General features: G+C 32.7%; 1 protein-coding gene across 2 annotated transcripts in view; it reads left to right on the top strand.

Annotated features, from left to right (window-relative positions):
• The first annotated feature begins 20,119 nt into the window (after positions 1-20,119).
• Positions 20,120-25,657, top strand: part of LOC145263731 (disintegrin and metalloproteinase domain-containing protein unc-71-like) — a 647,136-nt gene continuing 641,598 nt past the window's right edge. For both annotated transcript variants that reach the window (XM_080120710.1, XM_080120709.1), the window contains exon 1: positions 20,120-20,381. In XM_080120710.1, the coding sequence (XP_079976836.1) occupies positions 20,270-20,381 (112 nt within the window). In that variant the 5' untranslated portion in view covers positions 20,120-20,269. The remainder of the gene's footprint in view (positions 20,382-25,657) is intronic.

The following is a 25,657-nucleotide window of genomic DNA, read 5'->3' as shown; positions in this document are numbered from 1 at the left end:
CAAGTGTCTTCATGCCATGTTTGGAGTAACTTAAAAAAAAACAAACTAAACGGCTGTTTTCACAGACGGTTTTCAATGTAAAATTAATGTGGAAAAAACTTTTCTATTATGTAGGACGAAAGCTATCGATGACAAGGAACATTACGGAAACGGGTTTTACTTTATATATTAGATATTTGGTATAGCCATCAACATCAGAAATTTCTACCCATAAATGGTTAGCATCAAACAAACATCAAATAGGTTGAGAAACTATTTGATCTATATTTATTGGATCAAACATCTTTGGATAAAAAAAATGGAGGCGAATCAATCTGAATCAATCGACTGTGACAATCAATAAGAATAACAGCCAAATAGAGGAAATGCACAGGACGTGAAACAGAATAAAGCCGTTTCTCTCTCTCCCTTTGATATATATATATATATATATATATATATATATATATATATATATATATATATATATATGTATATAGTAAGGTATATATATATATATATATACATATATATACATACATATATATATATATATATATATATATATATATATATATATATATATATAGCTTACTTTGGGTTAATTGTGCCAACTAGCTAAAACTGCTCTTTTGACAACCACGCGTATAAAGAGCACTTTTTTTAGTTGGCGCAATTCTGGTTGTGTGGTGATAATGGTTTGAATTTAAGTTTCAAATGTAAAAGTCAAGTATCATGATTCAGTTGTTCTTTGAACAGAAACATTAATTTCAAACGCGCCCTTTTGAGATCAAATAACCTACTGTTGATTTTATATACCGGGCGTTTCTGCTTGTGTGGTGATAAAACTTCTCAAATGCCCTTGTGATGTTAGGCTGTGTAAGGTGTTAACTTTGGTTAAAATCGCCTGTTCCTTCTTTCATCGGATTTTTTTTTTATTATTGAGTATCTATACTTATCAAACACATTCCGATACAAAACCTATCTAAGAACACTACCAGATACATAATGTACATTTTAGTGAAATTAAAAAAAAAAAAAAATCGGCCCAGCTGTTTCGGGGTCTATAGATAACGAACTCATATATACACATGCAGACAAAGTTCTTTATATATATATATATATATATATATATATATATATATATATATATATATATATATATATATATATATATATATATACAGTGATGATCATATTTATTGGCACGGTAAAATAAAAGTTAAATTTTGTCTAATAAATTCTAAAAAAAGGGATTAAATTAGTTAGAAAAGCATTTTATCCAAGGCATGAAAATTCTTAAACAAAATGTTTTTCACTCTAGGCTTTAAAAATAAAGATACAAGATTCAATTTAAAATTTATCTTCAAAGTGCACTTTTATAAATTTTACAAAGTAAGGTATAAAAATTTAATTTAAATTAAATCAATAAATTACCTTGGATTTATTTTATGTAGTGTACATTCTGTTGCACTTTAAAAAATAAATCATTGAAAATTTTATATCTATATCATTAATTGCTAGATGAAAGATAATGTTTAGGCGTTTGGACAATGTTTGATCATTGTAATTTTGCATATCCATCTTAGCAGCCAAATAGCATAGCAGTGAGAAGCGCTGGCTGTCGGCTACATGGTTGAGTTTCAATTTTGGCTTTAGGTAGTTGCTGGTTTAACCGCACTGACGAGCTATGATACAGCAAAACAGTACTATATGTTGATGCCCATACATAGCAGGCCGCTTGGCACTCCCCAGTCGTAAAATATGATATTTTTATAGAGCCAATACCCTATTGATTATTATATTGTACCCAATATATAGTAGCGATTTAAAAAGTTAAAAGTTGACAGAGTACAAAATAAACTTTGTGGCTTAGTGGGAGATGCCCTTTTCTCTTCCCTGCAACCTCTCTCCCACAGAAGAGATGTTGCGAGCCTGTCTTTGTTTTATCGTTACTTCCATGGCAAGTGCTCGTCTGAGCTCCAATCCCTGGTCCCGCCTCGCCAATCTTTCATGATAAACACCCGTTTAGCTGAAACCACTGTCAAAAATTTTCCCCGCTCTTTAACTGTGCCAAAACCAAAACGTAGATTCCATGAACAAAGCTTCTTTCTTAGAAGTGCATGCCAGTGGAACTCTCTTTCGTCTGCCTATTTCCCACCTGACTACAACTTGGATGTCTTCAAGTCCAACATAAACAAATTCCTGATAAACCGCCCCCTTAAGCAAGACACTTTATCAAATCTCCAATACTAAGGATTACTACGACACGCAATAACCCTTATTCCTGAGTGGCTTCTGGGCCTTGATAAGTGGTGACTTCCATGTAAAAAAAAAGGAAAAAGGGAAAATATGACTTGGGTGCCATCAGCAAGAATTGAAACCAAAACATATACTCCCCAGTGGTATTCGCTACCATACGACCTAATGACAAACGCATATCAAAACTTTAGGCAATAACTGTTATGGGAACTTACTCATTCATTCGTAATGTACTCTTCTAATCATTATAACCCCCCCCCCCGCGCGTCTAATGATGCTCGTGGGGAATTATCGCAACTCAACGCAAGACTACAGATTGTTTAACAGTCAGAAAATGTCCACAACCTTTTCTTTGTATTCACTTTCTTATACAATATATTCTTTTCTACCTAAACCCGTTGTTCGAGTCTTTCTTTATGATCCTTTCATAGGGCCACAATAATTAAAACAAACAACGTGGTGTTCAAAGGAACCAACTCAACAATACTGACTTCGCGACAAAGTATTCGAACCAGCAAGATAATGTTCGAAGAACACTAACACCGAATTATTGAGAGAGTCTGCACCGAAGAACAGAACGACTAAACGCGTTGCATCGCAGTTTGTTTCGAATTAAATGCATGCATAAACCACAACGTTTGACTGTTTTCGATAGCGGCGAGTGTGTAGATGTGTTTTCAATAACAAAAGAATAATTTATTTCTTGATATAAAAGTAGTCGCACTTTATTTGATAATCGGCGTGTGGCTTGTGGCATGTGGCAGAGAGAGAAAGAGAGAGAGAGAGAGAGAGAGAGAGAGAGAGAGAGAGAGAGCGGCAACAGACTGGGCCAGAGCATGCTTGATTTCTGTAACTGTGTGTCCGACTGTCTCAAAACCATTTGTTTTTATTACGATTGCATCTACTGCACCTTTTTTCAGCATTTGACGTCTCGTCTACGTCACAAGTCAGAATCAGGGTTGCTTTCTTCTGCTTACCCTTTTTCGAGAACTTGGCATGGTCCGGGAATTCTGTTACTTCAATTTTCATTCTTGTTTATTCCGGCATATTATTTAACATTCCTTCCTTACCATTTCCACAAAAAAAATATTGGTATATTTTTTTACTCCATATCTACAATATTCTGAGGATCTTTTTTAGAAGCCTCTGAAAAAGAAAGTAAAAACAATAATAATAATAATAATAATAATAATAATAATAATAATAATAATAATAATAATAAAATTGTTCAATCGATAAAAAGTAATGAATGAAAAAATCTAGGGTTTTTTTTTCATTTTCTCTCAAAGAGAAAATAAAATCTTGTGACAAAAACAATTTGATTTTAACTTTTTTTTTCTGCCATCGAAAAAAATGATTGAGTGAGGTGTAATTTTTTCGTCCGATCTTAAGGTCTACATTGTGTTCATCGTTAAGAAAAAAGGATATCTGGAAAATCGTAGATTATTTTTTACACATTCAAAGCCATATTCATTTTTCCTTCTTAAAAGAGAAAAATAAGAAACCGTGTAAGACTTCAAATCAACTATGGCACAACTGTGAAAATACCAATTAGAACAACAGAAAACAGTGGGAAAAAATTGAAAACTCGCTACTCAATAACAGAAAATAAACTTATTGCTATAAACTTTAATAAATAAAAGCGGACTCACAGAAACTAACATAACATTTTTACAAAACGCAGTCTGGAACATTATTGACAATTTCATTCACACTCCAGACGAAGACAAGACTTTTTACTTCGTATTTTAGAAGGTATAGAGACCTGTACAACATTGTGTCGATTGGGCGAACTCTAAAAAGGTTCGCAAAATTTAGACCCACAGAACACAACAAATTCGTAGATTAAATTTTACCAGGAAGGACGTGTGACTTTACTTTTTTTGAAACCATAAAACTCTTAACAGAACTGTTCAGCCCGGAAGCATCGTTGTTTCATGCCTAAATTTGATCAAGAAGATGACGAGGACTATTTAACGTTTTCATCCATACTCAACGAACATTGCGATGATTTTAAACTAGCTGAACTGAGTGCTGACGATTTTAAAGGCCTGATATTTGTACAAGGATTGGTATCGACAAAAGACTCTGAAGTTCGACGCAGAGTTTTAACTAAATTAGAAATTGAACCAAACATGACACTGCAAAAGTTGGAAGAATCCTACTAACGAGTGATTAGAGTTAGCAAGGAGTCAAAGAATATTGAAGAATCCGGCGTCGTACGTAAGAAAAATACATAAAAAGTAAAAAAAAAAAAAAGAGCATTATTTCCACCGGAGAGAAAATTAACTGAAAATCAAAATAAGTTACCACCAAGTCCACGTTATCGACGGGGAGCACTGCATTTGGGCAAAGACTGCAGCACGAGAGAAGCATGGAGTCAAACCTTCCCCAAACTCATATCTTCCCTTTTACTGATGAAAAGATAATATATGAATAAAGTTGGTATTGTCTCTGAAACGCTCGTACACAAATTTAAGTTGTTATTGGTTTTTAAATTCTTGGAACATATGTAAATGATCTTGTATTAATCTCGTTTACATCATATTTTATCTACTTTTGCTCTAGAAGATACTAGCAGGGATACTCGACGTTGTCCATGATTGAATGAGGATCAACAAATATTCCACCCACCCATACTTTTACTGTCATCGAAATCGGTGAAATCGACCATTTTTTAATCAAATCGATAGATTGTCTGCTCTAATAAAGGATCACCACACATTCTACCGGGAGGAAGCTTCACATGTCTTCTCGCAGTGACTTAGTCTACAATACATTGTAGTCTACATTGCACTGTAAAGAATCTACTGTTGATTTTATGAGATTATCAGTAAATAATAGCTTCACTTAGCGTTTAAAATACAAAAGTCAAGTATCATGGTTCAATTGTGCTCTAAAAAGAAACATTTATTTCAAACGCGCTCCTTTCTTATACAAGAATCTGGAATTGATTTCATAGGTTTCGCCTTGCTGTTTGTGCCGTGATGAAAAATTCTCAGATACAATTGTGATGTTAGGTTGTATAAAAGTGTTAACTTTGGTCAAGATCGGACTTCCTTCTTAAATTGAATTTTTTCGATTATCGATCATCGATACTTACCAGACACAGTCCGATATAAAACCTACGTAAGAACACTTCCAGACACATCAAGTACCTTTGTACCTATATATATATATATATATATATATATATATATATATATATATATATATATATATACTCTTGCCAAATAATTGTCCGAAAAAGTAGCATGTTCAGTGTAATATATATATATATATATATATATATATATATATATATATATATATATATATATATATATATATGATACATTTTATATATACGCGCGCGTATCTAGCTGCTCGTGTCGTATAGTCTCTATAATGTTCGTTTGTGGGTGCGTGTGTTCGTCGGTGTTTTAGACATTCAAATAACAGTTTAAAGGAAACATTCATTGTAGGTTACGAATACAGTTCTATACAAGGACGAATAACAGTTTTCTATGGGTTACATCAGACTTAGAGGGGAAGCATACTTTCACCATCGTTTAGTCTCGACTGACAGATCTATAAAAGCTCCAACGAAGATTTCTTCCATCCGAAAGGAACAATAGTCGACACTTGGAATTATTGTCAGGGGTGTAAGTTCCCTTATAGAAGCGTTGATTTAATTTTTAGTAAAATAATATATGCATCATGTGCACTTGAAAGCCAAATCACAATGCAATATTACGAAAATAAAAAAAATATTTTACTTGTTTGAAATTCATGATTTGAATATATTTCAGAGTCGAATTCCATCCTCAGTATTTTGTACATCTTTATTTTTTTCTTCTTCGTTCTTGCTATGTTGTAAAGTTGGAGAAAGAAAAATCGATTAGTAAAGATTCGCACGTTGTTTCAAATACAAGTAAAATATTTATTTTCGTAATATTGCAGTGTGATTTGGCTTTTAAGCGCACCTGGTGTTTTATTTTATTTAAATTAAATCAACGCTTCTATAATGGAACTCACACCGCTGACCTGAGTCTCGCGTAGCCAACGCACTGTTCTGGCATTTCAAAATACAACCGCTGAGAGATAACGCGCGAATCTTTACTAACTGACTTTTCTTTCTCCAGCTTTACATTATGGCAATAAAAAAAGAAGAAGAAAAAAAAGATGTACAAAATACTGATGGTGGAGTTTGACTCTGAAATATATTTAACTTATAAATTTGAAATAAGTAAAACATTTGTTTATTTTCGTAATATTGCGTTGTGATTTGGCTTTCAAGTGCACGTGATGCGTATTTTATTTTACTCGGAATTATATGTCATGCAATTTTATTTCCTAATATCCCTCGTCTTCGAGTTGCACACATTTTTTTTTTTTTTGCTTATTTTTACATTTTCTATAATGTCCTCCACCAGTGCTTCTGTGGACTTCAAGAAACCAAAACCTCTTCCGATCCAATTCCTGTACACTCCCTAACTCCGTATCCACTTATCTAACTTCTCTCCCTGACAAACTACGTGTATAAATCAAACTCTTTCTTTGTTTGATTTTCTGACGTCACCAACCAGGTCACCATTTGTTCATGTAAATTATTGTTGTTTATGAAAGCTAAAATTCTAACTATGATTTTGTTTTGCCTATTTATCTTGATTAAACATCTGACCTGTAATTGTGACTTTTAAAATCTGCTATTGAATATTTAATTTCCATAACATTTCATAAATCAGAGTTCATTTTCTGTAGGCTGTTTTTGAACCCAGTCAATGACGCGTACTTTTGCTAGTGTGTGTGTGTGTGTGTGAGAGAGAGAGAGAGAGAGAGAGAGAGAGAGAGAGAGAGAGAGAGAGAGAGAGAGAGAAAGAGAGGGAGTTAATCCCTAACTCCATGTCGAACAGATACCATAATACATAGTTCGCTACACCTTATCATAACAAAGGTCCATACAAAAATTCAGCCAGATCAATATAGTAGTTTCAGAAAAGGTCGGAGGTTATATCGACCAAGACGTTGTGTAAATAACACCCAAGATGAGAACACTAATTAAAAAATTCCATTTTTTTTCACCTAGAATACTGTTTTGGGGCATTCTTTAATCTTTACCAACTTTTCATTTTTCATTGTCTTAATTAATCAATCAAAAAAATTATTATTTTGTATGGATAGACTTTCACATTCTGTTTTATTATTATTATTATTATTATTATTATTATTATTATTATTATTAATGAGACACGTTCATGAAGGTCCAGACGCCACTCAAGGATAAGGGTTACTGAGATTGTCAGTTGGCGATGAACAACATCTTGAGAGAATTGGAAAAAATGAGTGCAAGGTCATAATGTGCTTATTCATATAGATGGCTCAACAAAAATTTAACATTGAACTTAAAAACGATCAGTTTGTAGTCAACTAGGAAGCAGCCCGGTGGTATTGTGTTTCACATATGATTTTTGGAAAGAAACATTGTTTATAGAATTTCGGGGGGGGGTGTATTTTTATTTTTTAATGGAAATTGTTTCCATTTCCTAGCAAACCAGAACGAAAGATTATTATTGCAAAGACAAGAGATGTGTTAGTCCTGAAAAGACTAGGTCATAAGAAAACAACCAACAGAAAGAGAGTTTCATACGTATCTCAAGGGATGTAACTCTGTATGGACGAAGAGTTTGATTCATTTTAATTGGAGCCAAAAAAAGTAATATTTTTTTTAATTACGATTGACAGGAATTACTGACTTTAGAGTATAAAGCATTATCTAAGGGATAGATAGACGGTTATTTTTGATCATCTAACGTATATCTATCTTGCTGGATTTTCAAAGTCAAACCTGAAAGATTGTCTATAGTTTCCCTCCGGGAATTAATCATTATTTTAGTCACGCAAATTGATTCAGGTTGAGAGCAAACGACATCGAATTGTGTTCGTGTTTCCTTCACGACGAAATGTTGGATTCTTCTCAAAGCAGTGAAAGCAGAAAAAAGGGGTCGAATTCGGAATTCTTCTTAACAATCAGTGTTCTATTTAAAAAAAAAAAAATCGCTATCGCTTAATCCAAAACATCGGCCATTACAGTTGCGAAATCGGAGATAAATATGTCTTCTGTATTCGCAATCTTCAAGGTGTTCACATGAAGTGAAAATGCAATTCCTCCCCAATTTTCCGTAAAAATTAATTTTAACTATAATTTTCTACTTAATGAATTTTCGTAATTTTTCAATAAATTACTATTTTCGACATGATAAGTAAATAAAACAGCACATTTTAAAAAATTGATCTGTCGACTCTATCTTAACAAGCACCAAAAACAAAAAAAAAAATAAAAATCTGTATGTTCTACGTAATTGTGACAAAAAGAAAATATCGTACACCAAAAATCACGTAAATTGATCAAGTCGATTTATTTTTAAATAAGAAAATCACATTTTATGGTGAAACTACGAGTGACAATCGCATACGTCACCTTGAAAATGATCCGAAGAAACGAAGCAGATAACTCCAAATCGAGATTTTAGAAAGTCATTCTTAAAGTAGCAAAATTCCACCCCTAGACAGTAGAGACCCCCAGATATCAGAAATCCTTTCTACTCTAATAGTTTCTTCCCTAAGACTGCTAGACTTTGGAATTCCCTTCCGGGTTCTTGCTTACCCGACTGTACTGACATGCAGAAGTTCAAGTGTAAGACATCCTGCTGCTGAACTCCCCATATAATATCCCTGCGAATTATGTCCCAGCTACTAACCCCCTACATTGTTTGGGGTGAAAATGCAAAAAAAAAAACAAAAAAAAAACAAAAAAAACAGAGAAACAAAAAAACTCAAATTCGCTTAAGAATGATTTTCTTTTTAAAGAAAAAGGCTACTTGATCAATTTACGTGATTATCTTGGAATACAATATTTTCTTTATTTTCTATGTAGTTTACATTGCACTGTAGAGGCCCTACTGTTGATTTTATAAAATTATTTTATACTAGCAGGACCCGTGTACAACATGCATACGCAATGAAGGACAAAAATGTGGAGAGTTGTCAAAACCATGGGTAATAGACAATACCAGATACGGTTGGATGAAAGTGGCAGGATCACACTACGCAATCATCATTTTCTCTGGAAGATCCAACGTATAATGGATATGTTGGATTATTCGCTTATACAACCACCTCTTCAATCACTTCCTCAGAAGCCAAGAACGGAGGACAGCGTATTCCCATGTGATATACCCGAGAAGATGGACGTAGAAAAGGCAGATGATGATGTAGTGATGGCAGACGGCACATCTGATGCAGATATGGAGGTGGATAACCAAGACCGATCAGGCACAAACCAACAAATCCGATCCCATGACGCAGCATGAGAGTAACACGACCACCAAGACCATTGTCTCTACAAATGCAAGGAGCAACTCACAACTATACAGATCTGTCTCAACAAATGACCACAAAACATCGAAGTTGCGGTCATAAGGTGTGGGGGGGGTACATGTAGAGAATGGGAACGACCGATGAAGTGGAATACCTGTTTTCATGCGATGTTATAAATTCAGTGCTAGTCTCGGACTCAGTAGACTTTTATGTCCACTTTACAAACGGGAGTGGCCAAAAAGTGAGTTTTCACTGTAGTAGAAGGTTATAATTTCAAATTTAAGCCTGTAAGTGCTGATAATCTGAAAAATTTACACATAAGTGAAAAATAAAAAAGTAAATGGTAGGAGCAGCATTGTTCAGGTCCACCAATTCTTTTGGGTTTTTTAAAAAAATTATTTTGCAATCTAAAAGTTAAAGGTTCTAAAAGGGTACACTTGTCCAATAGCTGACCCTAATTGGGTTGCAAGACTCTACTAAATATTTTAAGCCAAATCTATCAAAAAAAAGGTCAAATAAAACCAAATTCATAACTAGAAACACAAACAAAACAGCCAAATTAAAATATCAAAGAGTGTGTTCTTAAATATATAAACATTTATGCATTTTACATGTCATTATTGTTATTTTTTTGTGTGTTTGTGTAAATTGGTGCTGTTTTAAACCAACGCAATTGAATAATTTAGCTTTCAAATAATTGCATATGTTTTATTACGACTTTTTCTGAAAAAAAAAAATGGAATTCTATTAAAAGAAATATGTTGCAGAAATAAAATTGTTGGCAAAAAATAAGTTTGTTTTATTCCGTTCAATAAACTTCTGTATTTTTTTTTTTTTTTTTGCATAATAGTAAAAAAAAAAAACGCAAATATTTGGGAGCTAACCTTTTCAATTTAGTCCGGAGTTAACATCTTCAATTTAGCCATATTCTCTTAATAAAGGCAATATTGAATGTTCAAAAAAGTTAAATTGGTTGTTTCTTACTGCCTCAACATTCACCTTAATTTAATGACGTACATAGGTTTTCAGGTAATCTGTAAACAGAATAACACACGTAAAATTGTTGTTGACAAATAGTCTTGCCTTAAGCCAAAAAAACCTACAAATATCGCCAAATCGCACAAAAAAGATAAAATAATGACCAAATAAACTTCTGTATTTTTTGTAATTTGTTTTTTTTAGGAGAAATCTTTATATAAAAGACGAAAATATTTAGAAGCTAAACTCTTCAATATATAAATATATATGAAATGCGTCAGTTTGAAGCATCACCAATCTATACGTAGTGTGTGTAATGGTAGAAAAAACTCGATCGCAAGAACTGTGTAATTATTTTGTTGTTTTGACAAAGATGTTGACGGCGACAAAGGAGATTCCTATAGTGGATAGTGTGTTTTAATCTTCATAAAAGAAAGCAAGTAAACGGGTTATTGGACGTTTGTTTAATGATTTTCTCCCTCTTGTATTTTTTGATCTTACATGACTGAAATGACCTATGCATTAAATGAACTTGACATCAGGTGAAATAATATGTCTCTTAGTAATGCCATATTTTAATGTTAGTAAGCGTTCGTTTATAAAGCGAAGAACTCAATTCCGGAATATGAGAATTTTCAGAGCTCAGCCAATCAGAATGGATGGACTTTGATGAGGGAGCCTTTATTAATTATGAATCGGAAATTGGAAAGATTATGTTAGGTCTATGTATGTATGAGCCAGTTACAGTCGGTATCATCACAGAATCTGTGGAACATGTAGAATTTGTTCCAGTGACAACTGGGAATAGTGGTAGGTCTAAATATTTAGAGAAAAATAGGGACTCTTTCGTCTAAAGATGCTGCTATTGTGATGGTGTTGCTCATAAGATGCAATGTAGCATTTCATTATCACGACTGAATGTGCCTAAAATGGTGTTTGTAAGCTACATAAGATAATGGCTATTAGCCTAGATGTATTGAATTTGTATGTGGCATCTGTTGTTACAAACCTACGTTACTTTGGTCCAGAGAGGAATTTCTGCAGTCATTTTATTATATATAGAGATAATGGCTTGAATTAAAGTTTAAAAAAAGCAAATATCAACTGTCATGCTTCAATTGTGCTCTAAACAAAAACATTCATTTCGAACGCGTTCCTGTCATATCAAAGAACCTACTGTTGATTTTATATGCCGGTCCCTTCTGCTTGTGCAGTGATAAGACATCTCAAATACATTTGTGATGTTAGGCTGTATAAAAGTGTTAACTTTGGCCAAAATCTTCCTTGGCCTTTTGGCCAAGAATAAAGTGTAGCATCTGTTCTAATGCTACACTTCACCTTTTCTGTCCTCAGTCAGTGTAGAAGAAATCCTTCTAGACTGAGAAATTTTTTATTTTTGTTCCTATCCAGAGTGCCCCTTTTGGGGGAGCTGGATTTTCCTCACGTTAAAAACTGACCTTGTGTCTAACTCTGCCCTCGTAGGAAGGCAAGTAAATAGGAACACTCATTAAATTAGAGATAAAAAAAAAGTCTTAAAAGAGGGCTCTGTTCTGTCTCTTTCTCATTCTTTCTGTCTCTCTCTTATTCTCTCTTTCTCTGTCTGTCTGTCTGTTTCTCTCTCTCTCTCATTCTCTGTCTGTCTCTCTCTCTAATTCTCTGTCTGTCTTTCTCTCTAATTCTTTATCTGTCTCTCTCGCTCATTCTCTGTATCTCTCTTGCATACTCTGTCTCTTTCATTTGGCAGTTGTCGGTCGGTGTCTGTACGTCCAGCTAAAAATAAAAACTACATAAGAAACGCCTCCAAAGCTATGTTCTTTTATACTATTATCTTGGACAAAATATAAGTGCTATTTTTATTTAAGTATTTATTCATTTTTAGCGGAGGGGTTGGGCAAGAGAAACAGGAACGGATGTTCAACATTTCAACATTTAGAACAATATTTTGCTGACCGGTTTTGCACTTACATTTTTTTTTTTTTTTACATTTTCACCTCAAACAAGGCAAATTGCCACTTTGATGTAGGGGGCTACTATCAGTGACATAAGCTACAGGGGTACTATGTGGGGAGTTGGGCAGCAAGATGTTGGTTCATGTTACACTTGAACTTCTGCATGTCAGTACAGTTGGGGAAGCAGGAACCCGGAAGGGAATTCCAAAGTCTAGCGGTTCTGGAGAAGAAACTACTGGAGTAGAAGGCTCTCTTACATCTAGGGATTTCTACTGTGAAGGGGTGGGATTTAACTGCTTGTCGGGTTTGTCGGGGGTATTTACATCGAGGGGGTACAAGTGCTTGCAGTTTATCGGAGCATTCACCATTAAAGTACTTGTAGAACAGGCAGAGGGATGCTACATTTCGTCGATGGAACAGAGGCTGAAGCTTAGATGACAGTTTAGGACCTATCAGGTTGGCGACTCCCTTTTGAACCTTGTCTAGGAGGGAGAGACTAGTAGCAGATGCATCAGCCCAAATATGACAACAATACTCCATACATGGGCGAATGGTGGCCTTATAGAGGTACAGGATACTTTCAGGCGTTAGTAACTTTCTAGCACGGTAAAGAGAGCCTACCTTCTTCGCAGCGGTCCTGGCAATGCTCTCAATGTAATTGTTCCAACTCATATTTACTGTGAACGTTAGGCCAAGGAGTTTAAAAGATGTACTTTCAGATAAAGAGTCTTTGGTCATTGCTATTGGTGGTAGAGATGGTTTCTTGTAATTATTGAAGGAAACAAGTTTAGTCTTGGCAGCATTGAATGTGACCATCCATTTATGTCCCCATTCCAATACAGATTGGAGGTCATCCTCTAGTGTTTCTGCCATTTCTTTTGATATGTATTCATTTGTTTTCCTGTCGTGTCTGTTATAGAGAGTGGTGTCATCAGCAAATATACCCATCTCACAGAAAATTTTGTCAGGGAGGTCATTTATGAATATTAGGTATTCTAGACTGAGACAATTATTATTTTTGTCCCTATCTAGAGTGCCCCTTTTGGGGGAGCTGGATTTTCCCCACATTAAAAACCGACCTCATGTCTAACTCTGCTCTCATGGGGAGGCAAGTAAATAGAAACTTTGGTCAAAATCAGATTACCTGTTCTTTAATTAGATTTTTTTTATTATCGATTTTCGATACTTATTGAAAGCATTCTCATACAAAACCTATTGAAGAATACTCCCAGACATATGAATTACATTTGTGTGAAATTTCGAAAAAAAAAATCGGCTTATATAATTAAAAACAGTTAACGCAAAATCGCCTTAACCGTTTCAGAGTCCATAGGAAACGAACTCATACACACAAAGACATGTACACACAGTGCCTTAAATATGCATAAATATTATCTTTTAATTAATGTAGGATTCTTATTTAAATATCGTACGTATTAAACGTAACGTTAAATTCCTTAAATAAAAATAAGTAAAAAAACGGAAGAACCCCCCCCCCAAAAAAAACGAAAGAAACCGACACATGTGCATGCGAATATTATGGTTTTTCTAAACAGTTCACTTCTTGTAAGTAAAAAAAAATATTTCAGCTGAGATCGAAACCAAAACCTAAATACAGTGAATCAAGTATGACAACCATTAGGTCGGCTTACCAAGATCTTTAAAAAGTGTTTTCAAACCTACTAATTCTTAACATAAGAAGCTGTCATGTTTTACGATCGCGCATGAGCAGTCGTGAAATAGTTGACAAACAAATAAAAATTCGATGACCTCTCCCCCCCAAGTACCAATTTTTCAATTTTGATTACTTAGCATTCGTTTTTTTTTTTAGGATGAAAATAAATAAAAAAATTTCCCACGAGTCTGAATATCCTATATATAAAATTTCAAGTCTGTAGATCAAAAATTTGTTGAGCATATAAGTTGAGGAGTGTCCTCACGCACACACATTCTCACTAATATATATATATATATATATATATATATATATATATATATATATATATATATATATATATATATATATATATATAAAGCTGAATGTGTGTGTGTGGTCACGAATAGGCTCCTATATGGTTGACTATTTTAAAAAACTGATTACATATAATGATAGAAGATGTATCGAGACACAGGAATGGGTATGTTTGATCTGGCAGAATGGTGGTTCATTAAAATTGTGGGGTCTGCGTTCGCGCCTGGTCCACAAAGTATGGAAATAAAAGAACTTAAAAATTAAAAAAAAAAAACGTTTACAAGTATTTTTGATATAGATGTACATAATAATACTTTGATAAGTATGTTTTAACTTAAATAGGGATGGCATGATAAAATTGTGGGGTCTGCGTTTGCGCCTGGCCTCCATAGAATGAAAATAGACACAAACTTTAATAAAGACTTTTCATATCTATCTGCGTAAGTATACTTTGATAATTATGTTTCAGTTTGAAGAAATATGGTATAATAAAATTATGGGGTGTTCGTTCGCACCTGATCTCCATAGAATGGAAATATGTCACAAAGTTTAACAAGGTTTTTTAATATAGATCCACAGAATATTGTGATAAGTGTTTCAGTGTGAACAGGTATGGTATAATAAATTATGGGGTTTATCTATTTTATTTATACTTTCATCATATTTTGCTTTGGTTTTGATACCCCCAAATTCGAAGCTATCTCTTTACAACCCTTCCTTTTCATAACCTCTCATACGTTCATAAATCAGAGTCCATTTTCTGTAGGCTGTTTTTGAACGCAGTCAACGACGAGTACTTTTGCTAGTATATATATATATATATATATATATATATATATATATATATATATATATATATATATAATATTAGCGTTTGTGTATGTATAACTCTCCTACAGCCCAAACCACTAGATCGATCATGACCAAACTTGGCATGAAGATAGTCTCCCACCTAGGAATGGTGCCCACCATTTTTCAGAGTTAAGGTCAAAGGACAAGTATATATGTATATATACTCTCTTAGAGCCCACACATCTGAACTGATCATGACCAAACCTTACATGATGATAGTCTCCGCCCTAGGGACGGTGCACACTATTTTTTTAAGGTCAAGGTGAAATGTTAAGATCGGGACGTTGTTATATGCTTGGGTACCCGCGAAGCAAGTACCCGAGCATATAACAAAGCATGTAGCATATAGCAAAATCTTGCGCAAAGCGCAGGTATCTTTGCTAGTATATATATATATATATATATATATATATATATATATATATATATATATATATTGAGGGAATTAGACCTAGAATCTAAAGAGCAGAGTTTTTTTTAATGTATTAGTAAAAGTATTAATACTATTAAAAGAAAACAGTGCTCATTGTACTGTAGATATACAATAAGCTCAATAGGTATAGATATCCTAGAGTTATTTTAATATTGAGTAAAACGATTCATAATTTTGAATTAAAAATCAGTTTCAAAACGAAAACAAACAAAATCAATAGATTGTACGATCGTTTCGGAAACGATGTTTTTATTGAAATAGACAATATGTCTTGAACAATAATTTGATAAAAGATTTTCTTTAAACGAAGGCTCCTGATCAGCAAAAAATGTGAGGGGGGGGGCTTAAAGACACCAAAACAAAACTAGCATTTTTTGTAGTCAGTCAGATATTCCTGGAAATATTTAAAAATTAAAAAAAAAAAAATAAAGAAAAAGAAGTTAATAATTTTCATGTTGATAAATAAAATAAAAATAAAATTGGGTGGAAAAATAGGGTTAAAAGAAAATATTTTTAATATTTCTTATAAAATATATATATATCTGAATGAAATAAAATACGCATCAAGTGTGCTTGAAACCAAATGTATTTTTGACGTTATTCACGCGTTACCTACGCACAGTTAAAATATTTCAAAATACAACGCGCGGCTCTATAAAAACAGACTTCTTCCTCCAAATTTACAACATGGCAAGGAAGAAGAAAAAGAAAACAAAAAAGAAACAAAACAACACACTAAAGATGGAGTGTACCTCCGAAATATATTTGTGATAAATTTCAAACTAGTAAAATATATGTTCATTTTCCTAATATTACGTTGTGATTTGGTTTCCAGCGCACTTGATGCGCATTTTATTTTATTCACATTAATTTCTATTGAACTCTCATTCTTGACGATATATATATATATATATATATATATATATATATATATATATATATATATATATACACACATATATATACATATATATATGTTATATATATATGCATACATATATATATGTATATATATGTTATATATATACATATATATATGGTATATATATACATATATATATGGTATATATACATATATATATGGTATATATATATATGTTATATACATACATATATATATGTTATATTTGGTTTCAAGCGCACTTGATGCGCATTTTATTTTATTCACATTAAAACAACGTTTCTATTGAACTCTCATTCTTGACGATATATATATATATATATATATATATATATATATATATATATATATACATATATATATGTTATATATATATGCATACATATATATATGTATATATATGTTATATATATACATATATATATGGTATATATATACATATATATATGGTATATATATACATATATATATGGTATATATATATGTTATATACATACATATATATATGTTATATATATATATATACAGTGATGATCATATTTATTGGCACGGTAAAATAAAAGTTAAATTTTGTCTAATAAATTCTAAAAAAGGGATTAAATTTATTTTTTCTAAAATCCGATTGCTGCATCGGAAAGGCCAGTTAAAAATACATAATATACTTTGTTATTTTCTTTAATTTAATCCCTCTTTTAGAATTTATTAGACAAAATTTAACTTTTATTTTACCGTGCCAATAAATATGATCATCACTGTATATATATATATATATATATATATATATATATATATATATATATATATATATATATATATATATATATATATATTACGTACTTTGAAAACAAAAAAATATTGTTTTTAAATTCACATTATCCACTATACTTGAACTTCACACACACACACACACACACACACACACACACACACACACACACACACACACACACACACAATTACGCGTATGTTCGTTTTTAATACTTTTCATTTCTTCTACATGAGAAATTATATGTCAATACATGCGTACACACGACAACTAAAAAGAGTGTACGCATATGCACGGAATAGTAATCACGTACACGCAGACACCCGCACACCGACACATGTGTTAAGAATGGCTTTCAAAATTTTCATGGGGATGTTAAAATGCACAAGTCCAGTATGTAGTTGCGTAGATATACATGTCGCACGCGCAAAAGCAAACATGACCATTAGTGAAAACATTACCACCTTTCCACACCCGGGCAACGCCGGGCACCCATGCATTCTTTTTTTTTTTTTTTTTTGCTTCCAAAATTTTGTTTTCGGTTCTGGCTGATGGCACCCCAACGACGACGCCCCCCCCCCACTGCCGTTGGCACGTTTTTTTAAAACAAGTTGATTTTACGATCGGGCAACCTACACCAACCTCCTTCGCATTTTTTTTTTTTTACAACCGTGCAACGCTGGGCTCATCCCCCTCCCGCTAGTAATGTCATAAGAACTATTTGTCGGCGTCAAATACCCCTATAAATCAATTTTTTAAATTATAAGTCGTTACTTTGTACTGTAGCAATATTCACAAAAAAAAAGAAGAAAAGAAGAAAAAATACAAGAAAACGACCCTGTGCCTAACTCTGCCCTCGTGGGGAGGTAAGTAAATAGAGGCAATAGTCATTATCACTAGTACCCACCTACTAATGTTGTTTAGTGAAATTTACATAGGTACAATTGCAGCACTAATACTACTACTACTAATGCTACTACTAGTAGATTAAATAGTAATAATAATAATAATAATAATAATAATAATAATAATAATAATAGTAATAATAAGATTCGTCATAGTAACAATAATAATAGAAATAATTGTAGCAGTAAAAAAATAATAGTTATAATAGTAGTAGTAATAGAATTATTTATGCTAGTAATACTAATAGAAATAATAAATAGTAGTTATAATAATAATAATAATAATAATAATAATAATAATAAATAATAATAATAATAATAATACAAACATCTCATGGGATCATGAAAACTAAAACTGTAAGTTATTCCCTCTACCTCCCCCCCCCCGTTTTGTCACCATAAACTGGCGCCACACCAAATAAGTGAGGAGAGTCAAGGAGGATGGAAAGAGCGAAGAGAGAAAGCACTAACTGGACCTCCACTGGATGGGTGCGAAGAGGAATGAATGGCAACTTGGGGAGGCTTATTGCCACCAGTGAAAACAAATGGTCGCTACCGACGAGAAATCGATGGTAAACGGCTATTGTGATAACACAAACTAATTTGCAAAGGTTCCAGTACTCATCACCGTGATGAGTACTAGAAATCTGGGAGGACTCAGACGCCAAGGCACCACAGGTTGTTCTCAAAGAGAATTGATGTTAACCTGTATGAAAACTCCTAATAACGCAAAAATATTTGCGCAAGGAGTGAAAGAAACGTGGAGTACTTGAAATCTGGAGAGGGGAAAATAATCTGGACGATCACTGGTTATTGTTCTCATGAGAACTCCCCAATCATCATCATCATCATCGTCGTCGTCGTCGTGGTCGTGGTCGTCGTCGTCGTCGTCATCATCATCATCATCATTATTACAGATGGTGACTGTCCGAAGAGATTTGTTGTCACTTAAACTCCAAACTGATAATGAGTTGTGTGAAAACTTCTAGTGAGTAATAAATAAATAAAATTTTTCAACAGCAACAACAACAAATAATAATAATAATAATAATAATAATAATAATAATAATAATAACAATAATAATAATAATAATAATAATAATAACAATAATAATAATAATAATAATAATAATAATAATAATAAAATAATAATAATAATAATAATAATTTATTATTATTATTATTAATAATAATAATAATAATAATAATAATTTATCATCATTATTATTATTATTATTATTATTAATAATAATAATAATAATAATAATAATAATAATAATAATAATAATAATAATAATAACAATAACAACAACAACAACTTTCTTTCCATTGCTGGACTTCTTGTCACTAGACTTAAACAGTGTCGATTCAGGAGAGGTGTGATTGGAGATTGCGCAATCCTTGCCTCACAATCACATGCGCAGTTGCTCCTTTGTCTTTCGAGATAGAACGGAGGCATCGAATAAGTTAATAGTTATACGCAACAACAACAACAACAACAACAACAATAAATAAATAAATAAATAAATAATAATAATAATAATAATAATAATAACAAGAAGAAGAAGAAGAAGAAGAAGAAGAAGAAGAAGATGTAATATATTCATAATGGAGATTAAGTCGGTTTATATAAACCTTTATTTTATTTTAATTATTTAAAGAAAAAAAATAGTAAATAAAAAAATCTATTTTCAAATAATCGAATTAAAAAAAAAAAAAGTACTCCTTCCTTTAATTTATATCCCGTTAGGTCTTCCGTAGTAAAATTATTGCTGTTTGGTGTTCCATAGCGTCGACCAACCGAAAGTCAGGGCGGCAATGTTTGTGTGTTGTGAACATTACGCGAGCAATGTCGGCTTTTGTGCCTGTTTCTGTACAACGGTCGCAGCGCCCAATCTAGGAAATGCTACACTATGTACGGCCAGACTAGGCTAGGACAATGCCTGGCCATTCTTTGGACATCTACATACTATGTGCTCCTAACTGGAGCCCTGGATGAAGAGCCTACACCATTTAATATCTACGGTAAGTTAATAAACTCACCCCGAAGTACCCTTTGAAACTTATTATGCGATGCCCTGGCATAAACTGAGGGATCAGTTTGTAATTGATTATATGTAGTAAACAGATCACCCAGTTTGTAGCCACTAGCATGTGCGTGTGTGCTTTGTATACAAATCCGAAAAAAAAAAAAAAAAAGGTTTCATATTATTTTGGTTTAATTTTTTCCAGGTTAATTGTTTTTGTTGTTGTTATTATTTATCAATTCTTTTTTTTCTTCTTTTCTATTATTTTAAAAAAATATATTTCGTATTAGGTAAAAAGGGGACATTTATAGGGATCTTAAAAAAAAAAAAAAAAAAAAGAGAGAAAAGGAAATTTAAGTACTAACTATCTGATCGCAAATAAAATCGTGGTTTTATTAGGGAACAACGGTAACCACTACTTTAACTCCTGGTTAATTTTAATCTGTTAAAGTTTACCAAAGTTGGTTAGAAAGTTATTTCCTTCTAAACGTTGGCAACGATCCAGCATTTAGTTTCGCAACTTTATGTTAAATATTATGTATTTTTGCTAATTGAATTACCGTGAAGATATCCCGTTTTTCCTTTAAGTAGTCTATAATTATAAAACCGAGCCATCTTGAACTTTTCAGCTTTAAGATGGCTATCGTGGAAACAATTATGGCCCAATTATTACGGTATTTATTGGTCATTGAATTATTAATTGAACCAAATTGTTATAAAACTGGGTCTAATTTTGTTAAGATGATGTTTTGGTGGTAGATATTTTAAAGCTGAAAAATTCAAGATATCTAAAATTAATCGTATTTAAAACCGCTATTTAAGGAATATATTACTACGTTATGATTGTATTTCTATTATATTCTAATTATGTTTGTTTGTTATTTTTTTTTGTGTGGGGGGGGGGCGACAAGAAAAAATGGGTTAAATTTACCCCCCCCTCTGTCCCTCTTTCTCTTTATTAAAAAAAAAAAGAAAAATCAAGATCAATATTATTAACTATCAGTATCTACCCGGCGTTGCTCGGGAGTGTTTTTATTATTTTTATATTGTTACTATTTAAAAATTATTCTATGCCATTTTGGTCGTACTTGTAAGAAATATACATCCGGAAAACTGCAGTACATACAGAGAATCCTAAGCCAGTCCCGGAAATGCGCGAAGCAGTTTACGGCTTGAAATTCGTTAAAAAAATGTAAAATATCGAAAAGTTTGTTTAGTAAAGGCTTTCCAAAGCTTTCCATCTTTTAATTAACTAAAACGATTTGCTAAGAATGTTAAAACCAGTTCAAATGACAGTTTAAAGGCTCCTAAATTCCGTTCAAATTTCGAACGGTCACTAAATCATTCATTTTTTTTTTCAACGATTAACAAAGAAAAAAAATGGTTTTCTTGTTTACAAAGAAATCGAAATACATTCTGGTGGATTTAACTTTGTATTTAAGTAATTTTTTATATGATTTTTCGGATTTCGTGTTACGCTATTATAATTTTGATTTCAATAAATATTCGATTAATAATAATGAATAAATAAAAATCTTAGTCACGTTGAGAAATGTACACAAAATGAGATTCTACCCTTTTTAGGCGATTACGTATGGCAGAAAGAAATAAAAACTATATTGTTTTTTAGTATTTAGAGATGAGAGGTAGATCATAAAATTTAACGTAAATTGATCTCATTTCCAAGCTATTATAAGTTTTTAGAGTAGTTAATTAAATGTGTGTATCCTTTGCCTCAAATCTGAGTGACAATTCCGTATAACCATACGTAATCGCAAAAAAGTAGACCCCTAAAAACAAAAAAACAAAACAAAAAAACAAACAGAATGGTTAACTGTCCTAAAACGCTAATATAGCCCAGAAAATTGGGACCAGTTTAACTTTAAATTTATATGCGAAACTGATCCTCCGCTCGAAATTCTATTTGTTTCTTTTTCCACCAAGTTTTTTCAAGGTGCTCACATGTAATCGCCTAAAAAGAAGTAGAATCTCACTGAGGTATGGGGTAGCTGATAGTCTTTAATCTACAATAATCCCCGGCAAAGCAATCCATTGGAGACTGAAGTTATTCTATTTGTATCAGTCTTTTCGGTTTAAATTTTATATTTAAAAACGAAAAATAATTTTGGTTCAATTTTAGTATAGGGGTCGTTGGAATATCTCACTTATTTCGCCTTTTCTTCTATGAGTGATAAAAATTATTCAAGTCTGTTTACAAAAACATTAATTATTTAAAAAAAAAAAAAAAATTGGTAAAATATTTTAAAGCAATAATGCGTAAATTTTCGATGCAAATTAATTCATTTTCATTGTGCTTTGAAATCCCCCTCCCCAAACTCAAATGTTTTTTATTTTTAAATACGATAGGAGCGCGGTAACAAATGTAAGTTTTCTTATCTATTTAATTATAATGAATTTTTTTTTATATAGATTATCGCAGCAGCCTTGCAAAATTCGATAGTGATTTCGAAGCTCTCAATGCCATAAATTAATTTCTAACTTGAATTGAAGTTAATGGCAAATGTCCAGGGGAAAACACGTGCAATAGTCGCATAACAAAATCGAATTTTTTTTTTTTCTTTACTTGCCTCCGCACGAGGGCAAATTTAGACATGAAGTCGGTTTTTAATGTGAAGGGGAAACTAGCTCCTCAAAAAGGGGCACTCTGGTTAGTAACAAAAAAAAAATGTATCAGTCATCAGTCATGAAGGATTTCTCCTCTATTAACCGAGATCAAAAAATGAAGTACAGCCAGCATCAGAACAGATGCATTGCTTGCTACACTTTGATCTTATCTTGGCCCGAAAGCCAAGAAAGAAAAAAGTCAACTTTTTTTTTGTACCTTTTGAAATCCTTATTTATTTTAAAATATATTATTAAATGACCCCCCCCCATAAAGGCAATTTAATTTCATACTCATTTTGGTTTGGTCATTGAATGCGTGTAAATCCTTGTTTTCTGCATTTGTAATGTGTGTGTGTTAAGTTTATGAAATAAAAATGTTAAATAATAGCGGAGGGCGCGTGGGGTGGGGCGTGGCCTTACCCGGTCATAAAATACGCTTAAGTATATTTTATGTCGTATTTATTGTTATCGAACCAATTCTCTAGCGATTATGTTGTGCCTAATCTACATAGTATTGCTTTCAAAAGTTTAAAATAGATGATTTAGAGGCTATCATCCGCTAGAATCGAAACTAAAGCATTTGAGCGCTCCAGCCTCTTTCCCTACCGTTTCAGCTACCGAAAGATAGATAAATACGTAAAATTAAACCACTTCAAGCTACGAATGAATTTGCGCATGAGCAAAAGTAAAAGAAATATGTCGGCAAGTTGAAATGAACATTTTTTGTTTCAACTTGCCGACATACGCGACTGTACGCGTTATTCATCCATCCAAACAAAGATTTTAATCGTTATGAATTATCATTGGTGTATGATTACTATTTCCTGCTTATTTCAGTGTTATGTGATCAGTAATTTAAGAGTTTATCGGTTAAATATTTGCGCGCACACACATACATAGTTATGGACCCCCCCCCCCCCGATTTTTCTGATGCTAACTATTGTCACCATTCTGAGAATACCTGGAAAATTTTTCAACGAAAATGATTTTCGGAGTAGGAGGGCACTTTAATATATAACATGAAAGTAAAATGATCACCCACCTTTTAACCACATAGAATACGGCGGAGCATATAATCATTTATCAAATTTTAAAATAGTGTCCATTTTTGGAAATACAAATGAAATGGCTACCCATTCTGTCCTACGTTATATGGTCAAGAATGATCATTTTAAGTTAAATAGTAAGGTGAACCCTCCTCTAAAATCTAAAATTTTGTTTGTACTCGTGCAGAATATTCACCATGCTGAAATAATGACGTTATTTAGAAACCCGTTCTTAATATGGGGAAGAGAATGAGTTTAGTAACTGTTCTGTACTTTCCCCTAACTATTTAATAAACAAAAGATATCGTAAAAATTGAATTTTGCTTGAAAATCCTATCTAAAAAATAGTACGATCCCTATTTTTGCATAAATACTTTTTTTTTTCGCATATTTCCAATATGTTGCGGTGTAATCGCTCATAAAAAATAAGGTTGCATTTTTATTTTATTTTTATTTTTTTTTATTGACAATTTAGAGACAAAAGGGTATAATTTTACCCTCAACATTTTTTTAATCATTACTTTCGTAAGCGGATTAAGTCAAATGTGAAAAATCAGCCCCCCCCCCAACTTGAAAAAAAAAGAAGCTTTTAGTTTACCTTCGATTCGCGCTCTATTGCTTCATGAAGCAATGCTTCATTGTTTGTTAAAATTATATCGTGCTCGTGCGTATTGTTTGTATTATTTAAACAAAAGAAAATGTCTAAAAATTGTTTTCAAATATATCACACCATAAACACTACAGATTTCGGTACTTGTTAAAGAAAGATTCAGCAGCGCAATTTTTTTTAAATAACGTTTTAAGCAAAAACAATATCACGTACTTCATCGTCATGTCGAAAATAGTAATATATCAAAAAATGACGAAAATTCATCGGGCAGAAAGTTAGTTATAGGTTAATCATTTTTACGGAAAATTGGGTAAAATTGCATTTTTCTTATGTGTTATAAAGTAGACAGTGAAGAGTTCACACACAGATGACATAAGTTGTGAACGCAACATTTAGATTAGACCGACATTTGTAGCAGCGATAGATTTTTTTTTTAACTAAAAACATAATAGCAGTTTTTCTGCTCGATTAATTTTCGTAATCCTTGGATATATTACTATTTTCGACATACGCAGCTAAGGATTTTTATCCTGGGTCCCCTAAAATCAAGAGGTAGACCATTCTTGTAATGATCTGCTCCCTGTTGATTTTTTGCGGTGAGAGTTAAGTTCTGTGCAGTTCTAGGAGGTTAGGTTCACTCTCCCAGGCTTTGCCTTCTCTCTTTGAGAAGGGGTTAGCTTATTGCTAATCACCCGAAGCGCCATCACCGGTGAATGTCAACGGGGCTGCCCGAGCAGGTCAAAGTGCCCCTTCTCTGGGACAGTGGGACACTGACTTCTTAATCTCACTTTCCGACACTGGTGTTTTGCAGTGGAAGAGAACTAAATTATTTAAAACGACATATTAAAAAAAAACGTGTTTTTTTTTGTTTTGTTTTTTTGTTTTTTTACGACCTGCACCAGCGTAGTATAACCCTCCCCCCAACCATCCCATGTTAAGAACGGCTTTCGAGGTTGGGGGGGATTATTCCGAAAGCCGTTCTTAACATGGGGA

This window comes from Euprymna scolopes, chromosome 39, assembly GCF_053919585.1.
Source record: "Euprymna scolopes isolate OS-2025 chromosome 39, ASM5391958v1, whole genome shotgun sequence".
Lineage (NCBI taxonomy): Eukaryota > Metazoa > Mollusca > Cephalopoda > Sepiida > Sepiolidae > Euprymna > Euprymna scolopes.
Note: the sequence above shows the minus strand (reverse complement) of the source record. Positions and strands in the feature narration are given on the sequence as shown.